Consider the following 8,000-nt stretch of genomic DNA (forward strand, 5'->3'; position numbering starts at 1 on the left):
TAAACTCATCTGGACAGAGACTATGTTTTTATTCTGTTTGCACAATATCCAGTACAGTGAAGCCTGATTGGGTCCCTGGACATAAGAATGGCCATACTAGGTGAGACCAAAGGTCTGTCTAGCTAAGTATCGTATCTTCCAACACTGGCCAATGCCAGCGCCCCAGAGGGAATGAACAGAATAGGGAATCAGGTGATCTCTCCCCTGTTGCCCATTCCTAGCTTCTGACAAACGGGATAGGGATACCATTCCTGCCTATCTTTAGCTAATAACCAGGGCTTGACAAATAATGTAATCTACGACCCAGAAGAGCTGGTGCAGAGCGATCCGCGCATACGCAGAACGATCTGCGCATGCGCAGAGCTCAGAACGGTGCGAAACCGAGCGGCTGGCAAGCGGGGCTCGCCGCCGCTTGGCGAGCCCTGCTAATAACCATTGATGGACTGATCCCCATGAATTTATTCAGTTCTTTTTTGAACCCTGTTAAAGTCCTGGATTTCACAAAATCCTCTGGCGAGGAGTTCCACAGATTGATTGTGTGTGGTGTGGGTACTCTGTGATACAGATTTTAGTAAACAGTGACAGCAGCCAATTGAAGGATGGTTAATAAATAACACAATCATGCTGTTCACATTATTAATTATTACTGCATTATGATAGTAGCAGCCACAATGTGCTGAAATCTCCTCTGATATTCAAAAAGGGATGCTCCTTGTTCTGAGGCATTTGCAGTCTGGAGCTTTTACTATGAACAAGAACCCCAAAGCATATCTCAACCATTTCGTAGGGCACTACTCAAATGGAGCTAGCTTTGGCAATTTGCCAAGTATGTATTAGCTGGAAAGCCTGGTTCCAGATGCTAAGCTGTTCACAGAGTTGTGGGATGAGGGGAGAGTTTGGATTCCAGGACTTTGGTTTGGCTCCTTATAGAGCAGGGGCCAGAGTTTCAAAAGAACTCAGCGCGCAACCTACTGAACTTTTTTGTGAAAACTTGCTGCTGAATTTGATGCTTCAATGGAAGCCGAAACCTTTGCACCCTTGGCCCTTACGGACCGTTTGGGAGTTTCAGTTCTAAGGTTTTGTCAGGGCCATCTCTAGTGAGGCAACATGGTCTACTAGCACAGTGTTTCCCAACCAGTAGTATGAGTACCCTTAGGGGTTCTTGAGAGAAGTCAGGGTGGGGGGAGGGGACGTCAACACAACTTAAATTTGGAGAGAACTGAATTTTTGTTTTAAGTTTTACAGCACTTTATTATAATTTTTGTACTTTTTACACCCAAAAATTTCATCGCCCGCCCAGCTATGATTAAGTTGTTTTAACAAATGTGTTGCAATGGTAGAAAACAATTGTGTGTCTGAAAACTGTAGGTCCTGGGGGTACTTAATAATTTTTTACAAAGGGGGTACTTTATAAGGACACTGCAACTAGCAGATAGAACTACAGACTGTGGATCACAGCATCATCCACCTTGTATTTACGTATGGCCTTGGGCAAACCTGTGCCTCTGTTTCCCCATCTATATAACAATGCGGATAATTATACTTGCTCACCTTTGAGATATCCTTGGGTGATATGTGCCCAGTATTATAGATTGCAAGCATGCTGGATCTCTTCATTATACGTTTGTGCAGTGCGTCTCTGGACACTGCCACAATGCAAAGAACAAGGAAAGCTTTCTGTGAAAACCTTTGGTGAGCTGCTCCACATAATCTGCTCTTTTCTTTTCTCTGCCATTCATACTTCTCTCTTTGCCACCCCCTCCCCCCAAAAGATACAGCTCGGTCTGTCGCTAGACACACTGCTGTTTTAGCAACAGTCCCAAGAGAGAGTGGGGAAGGGAGGAAAAATCCGCTCACAGCTACATATGGCATAACTACGAAAAAAAAGCATCTTTGGTGATTTGGTAATTTGCCCAGCAGCAAGGATTCATCCTGTTTATCTGAGCACTACATTTATATTCTCATGGCTTCAGGGGTAGACATCCAGTCAACGGCCTAGTTTCTCAAGTGGAAGACACTTGGACATGTTTATACTGTGTTTTGGCACTAACTCATTTTTAAAAAATCCTGATTACCAAAAGCTTGTCCTTGAGGTCTGGTCACCCCATGTCACTGAAAAGCCTAGCGGAATTCATTCATGAACTTCCAGTCCTCCATAAAGATCTGTTCATTCATAGCCAGGGCAGCTCTTTTTTTATCCGCTGGCATTAAATAACTCTTTGTAAGTGGCAATGGGCTACTTGTTAAGTGGTCTTCACTAATGCAAGTGCAAACATGAGGTGATATCGGCTCCTCTTACCCCGAAAGGGATGACTTTGTTAAAGAAAATACAAACTTAAGAATTTCAGTGAGATTCAGCATGTTCAATGCATATTGCCCCAGAAATACCCTAAACTGGAGTAGAAGAAAAATGGTGAGTTTCACGTATCTGATAAGTTTGGGGTTTTTTTTAACAACATAGCTTAGCTTTCCTAACTTCTTAAACAAATAGCTATTTAAAATATCCTTTTTAAAAGGTATATACATACATCTAATTAATAATAATTTGAAAAACTCCAGTCCTACGAAATGTGTAGTAGGTTGGATTCTCATCTCTGTTACACCAGTGTAAATCCAGAGTGAGATCCATGTGACTTAATTCTGGTGTTACATATGAGTTTACAGCAGAATCCATATCAGAAATCTGAATCTGTTCTTTAGCCAAGTGACTTCCAGGTTTGCACCACTTCCATGAACTGTTCCATGGTTAACTTAATCTACTGTCAGTACTCAGGCAAAAATCCCGCAGCCTGGGCAAGGATGGTAGGATCTGGCCCTTAAGATACACCACAAGGCATTATAAAAAGAAGAGCAGGATCTAGGGAGTCTGTGAAAAGAGAATACTACATCCTGTCCCTGCAATGAGATTTAGCTTTAAGGGCCATGCAGAGGAGAGAGAGACACACAGAGCCTGCAATTTATCAGGGGTAGGTAATTAACATAATCTGAGCACTTCTTTCACTGACGTCTGTCTTAAAATTGCTGGGTGGACTGGCGGGCTGTGAAGATGAAAGGGAAGAATGCCGTCTGAGGGATTTTCTTTCACGCCATAGGGTGTAAGGGCCTTCTACCCAGATACATTTCCTGTTCTTTTTACTCCTCCCGCTCAGTCCGTCCCGTCCCGTCCCCCCCCCCCCCCCCCCCGCCCCATTAATTTTTCCTTCATGGAACCAAATGCTTTTCCTGTCTCTTCACACAGGACAGTAGTCGAGTGTGAGTTTCACAGACTCATTCCCCCCTTGACTCCCCCCACCCAGTGTATACACTGAGGCAGTTCCAGAAGGTTAGGGTGAAGGTAATTTGATACTAGGCTCAGCTCTTCCCACCCCCCACTAGACCTCCTCTTCCCCTCCCCTTCTCTCACTCAGCTTTTTTCCCCCTGCTTGCTGCTTATTTGGTGCCAGGTTTCAGTGGATTGAGTTATATGAAACAAAGTATTGTGAGGCACCAAAAGGGGGAGGCTAAAAGACTAATCGGGGCACACTTAAAAGTAGACAGAATTAAGCCTGCACATTCACAAGACTTGTTTCTGTTTCACAAAGCCTCATAAGTACATGCACCAACAACTCCGGCCTGCTCCCCAATCGTGTTTTCGGTGGGTAAACTGACAACAACTTATCTTTCTAGTTTCCAAACATGTGCAGTTGGGCCCATTTTTAGTAGCTGCTTCCAGCAACTGGAGAAATATTTTCCTCGCTGGCATAGAAATGAGGAAATTACAAGTGTGGTTAGATTTATTTTTTAAGAGCACAGTACTGTTCTCTAAACAGAATCCAAAGACTAAAAAATGCCTCTGTTGGGGAAACAGGCTTATTAAATAGTCAGTAAAAAGCAAAGAAAATACAGCAACTGGACTGGGCTGATTTAGCTACTCTGTTTTCCTTTTGTCATTCTTTCTTTATGATTTTTTATTGTGCTATATTAAGGTGCTATGTGGGTTTTTTGGGAAAAATTATCACTAGCAGTGAAATGGCGTTAGGGAATATTACAGTTTTGAGAGTAAATAAGGAAATGTTTACTCATAACACAAGAACTAGAGGTCACCAAATTAAATTAGTAGGCAGCAGGTTTAAAACACAACAAAGTATTTTTTTCACACAACGCTCAGTCAACCCGTGGAAAGAACACTTTGCCAGAAGATGTTGTGAAGGCCAAGACTACAACAGGGTTAAACAACAAACTAGATAAGTTAGTGGAGGATAGGTCCATCGATGGCTATTAGTCAGGATGGCCAGAGATGGTGTGCTTAGCCTCTGCTTGCCAGAAGCTGTGAATGGGTGACGGGATGAATCAGTGGATGATTCCTTGTTATGTTCATTCCCTCTGACGCATTGGCCACTATCGGAAGAGAGGGTATTGGGCTAGATAGACCTTTTGTCTGACCCAGTATGGCCATTCTTATGTACTGTGTAAGAGATCTTTACCTGCTGGTTTGTGTGTGTGCGTGCACGTGAATAGATTTATTTTGGAAAAGTAATATTATTTCTCACTTTCAGCTCTGAACTTGCTTTTTCTGATTTGCTTTGTTGAAATATTATAGAGATTAATAGTTCCCACGTCTTAACACATCTTTAAAAACTGGAAGGAGAAATTATTAGCTAAGCAACACAGAGCTGTTGAATATAGCTAGTGTTATGAGAGTCAAAATACCCCTGTCCAATCATCCCATCTTAGCCCTAGGAGCAGCAACTGTGTCTTAGCTGGTCGGAGAAGGGTAGATGGCAGTTGAAAGAGGAGGGAAGAGCTAAAAGAACTGACTTTTTTTTTCTTTTTCGTTTTTGTTAACAAATGCAAGACTTCCGGTCTCCACCCTACCACCACAAACCGCAGTCTAACTGCTGTTCAGTCAGATTTATAGCTCATCTGACGTTGGAATCTTAGCATTTATTACCAGGGCTCTGGCTATAGGCGTAAATAGGCTCCGTAAATTATAGCAGTTGATCTGTTGTGCTGTTGAGCAATGTTTAACTCGCCTTTTATGGAAACCCTTTTTGGGGGAAAAATTATATATGAACAAAGCTTGTCTAGGCTTAAAGCCTTTGAAAGTAAAGTGATCTATGGAGTGTGTGAGACTGTGGGTACCTTAGCCCTCATTCTGGCTTACCCACACTTCACAGAGAAAAAATGTCTGCGGCTGATTAGCAACTCCAGTATTATGTTATCCACATTGATTTACTGTTGCTTAAATTGATTAGCTGCAACTAGGGTTTGAGGGTAAGGGAAGAAATCAATTACTATAGGTACACTGCTCAGCTGTTTATATCTTCTGAGAACTCTGGCAGTCATTGGGGCCAGGCTAACGAGTCATCCCCGAGTTACCTGGGGGCACAAAACAGGAGTGTTCACACTGCAAAGCAGACAAGTTACCAGCCCAAGGAAATGCCTAGCTCTGGCATTAACCTGTACTCCTGGATGGGCCTGCTAGCCAGGGTGTAAAACACTACTGCACTCAAATGAGAAATTTTTGTATGTGGGGATGGAATGGGAGGCATGGGGCAGCATCTTAGCTTCCCTGGGGCCTCTGACAATCCTGACCAATGTCCTTTTGACAATAGTTTAGACTTGGATCTTGGTTCTCTTGTCTTTGAAAAAGCATTTTGAAAGCTGTGGGAAGAGAGTGATCATTAAGTGTTCAGGATTTATAAGCTTATGTTATTTATCTCGTAATAAATCTCTTGTTTTCCCTCCCTGTCTCTGTAGATTCCCAAGTTCTTCAGGGGCCGGGGGATCGGTCACACTGGTGCGTGGTGGCATACTGGGAAGAGAAAACACGTGTGGGTCGGCTGTACTCTGTCCAAGAGCCCTCCCTGGATATCTTCTATGATCTACCTCAGGGGAACGGCTTCTGCCTCGGACAACTCAATTCAGACAACAAAAGCCAGCTGGTGCAGAAAGTCCGCAGCAAAATTGGCTACGGCATCCAGCTGACGAAGGAAGTGGACGGCGTGTGGGTATACAATCGCAGTAGTTACCCTATCTTTATCAAGTCGGCCACACTGGACAACCCCGACTCCAGGACGTTGCTGGTTCACAAAGTGTTCCCAGGATTTTCCATCAAGGCTTTTGACTATGAGAAGGCATACAGCTTACAGAGGCCTAACGACCACGAGTTCATGCAGCAGCCATGGACTGGATTTACTGTTCAGATCAGCTTTGTGAAAGGCTGGGGCCAGTGCTACACAAGACAGTTTATCAGCAGTTGCCCATGCTGGTTGGAGGTTATTTTTAATAACCGATGACTTGAGACAGAGAGGACTCATGACATTATAACTACTTTGCTGCTATTATTTCCTTCTGAGTGCTTGCTTTTCATGCAGACTTTTTTCTTTGTTTTTGTGTTTTGTGTTCTCTCTCCCCCGGCTGTTTTGAGAAATAGCTTATGGAAAGAATTTTGCCTATTTGTTTTAAAAAGTGTGAATGACCAACAACTCAGAAGAGGATGGGGAAGGTGTGGGAGGGAATTATATAAAATAATATCACTTAATGCCTCTAAAATTATTACTCTGAAGTGATTGGTGGAATTCAGTCACATGCTCCCTCTCTTGAACAAAAAGTATTTAATATGATTTTGACACACCAGAGGTCTGCTGCTGCCAAAGGTCTCCTCACCTTCCCTTGTCATGCAGAGGGTGTGTGCACACACATGCGTGTGCACACAGGGCCATCTTGTTGCAGCTTCTGCTCGGAGTGGTGGCACATTCCTGCTACTTGTCAAAGTGCAGCATCTTCATTCTTGTGATGTTAAGCCAAGTTCTCCCCAGTGGTAATCACCCTGCTTTGTCCCTGACACAGGACAAATGTATGCGCCCATGCACCCAGGAGGCATTAGGAGCCAATGCAGCAAAGTGAAACCTTATCATTCAGTTCCTTGCTCCTCTTCTCCCCTCCCCCCAATTTTCTTTTGTGTATGCTTGTTGCTTTATTTAAAGATCACATCTTGTCACTGTTATGCTGACAGTCCATGGTGGAAGCATGGGTTTTGGAAGACGCATGCCTACACTTTGAGTGCTTTTATTGTTTTATTGATACTATGAGGAAAAAAAACCATGCATGGCCCATGCTTTTCAATTTGAGCTGAGACACAAACTAGGTGAGAAAATATACACCTAAAAAAGGAAAACAGAAACCTAGGGTAAAATGTATTCATGATCTTTGGTCCATCATAACCTGCCGTGATCAGGTTAGAGCGGTACCAGTTGTATCCAGAAACGCAGTTGCTCTTTCATTTCTTCTTGAATTCATACTCTAGTATGATACTTTTACACTGTTCTTAGCTCAATGAGCATGTTTAGACCTTAACATAAGCTATTTTTCTAAATATAAAGGTTTAAATGAACAAGAGAAGCAGTCTCATTGGAACTTTAGCATTGTAGTGCTTTGGAAATAAAAAGAAAAAGAAAAAAAAAGGACTCCTTAAAAAAACCTTGAGATTTATTAAAGAAAAATGTATTTTATGTTATATATAAATATATTATTACTTGTAAATACAAAAGACGTTTTATAAGCATCATTATTTATGTATTGTGCAATGTGTATAAACGAGAAAAATAAGAAAGATGCACTTTGCTTTAATATAAATGCAAATAACAAATGCCAAATTTAAAAAAAACACGAGATTGGTGTTTTTTTTTCCTATGGGTGTTATCATCCAGATGAATGTTTTTTCTAAAGGAGTTTATGTTCCATTAAAAAATAAAAATGTACACTTGAGCTGCTGTTTTGTAGAGTAACTCATTTATGGATGGGAGTAGGGTTGATGAAAATCAAGTAAAAAGACTACCTGGAGCTGGGTCTAAGTTCCCAGTGATGGGATTAAGCAGACATTGCTATTTGACTAGGGGCTGACTATACAGCTGCTGCTCAGGTTTCGGAGGGAGGGTCGACAGCTGGTTAGAACTAAGGAGCACACCACTTCATCTGATAGGTGGTGCCAGCAACATGCTGGATTTCTTCCAGCACTG

General features: G+C 42.4%; 1 protein-coding gene across 3 annotated transcripts in view; it reads left to right on the plus strand.

Moving 5' to 3' along the window:
- The window catches only part of SMAD7 (SMAD family member 7), a 41,718-nt gene extending 33,969 nt beyond the window's left edge, over window positions 1-7,749 (plus strand). For all 3 annotated transcript variants that reach the window (XM_006136740.4, XM_006136741.4, XM_006136742.4), the window contains one exon: window positions 5,740-7,749. In XM_006136740.4, the coding sequence (XP_006136802.1) occupies window positions 5,740-6,278 (539 nt within the window). In that variant the 3' untranslated portion in view covers window positions 6,279-7,749. The remainder of the gene's footprint in view (window positions 1-5,739) is intronic.
- The last annotated feature ends 251 nt before the right edge of the window (window positions 7,750-8,000 follow it).

The sequence above is a fragment of the Pelodiscus sinensis genome, chromosome 6 (assembly GCF_049634645.1).
Source record: "Pelodiscus sinensis isolate JC-2024 chromosome 6, ASM4963464v1, whole genome shotgun sequence".
In the NCBI taxonomy this organism is placed as follows: domain Eukaryota; kingdom Metazoa; phylum Chordata; order Testudines; family Trionychidae; genus Pelodiscus; species Pelodiscus sinensis.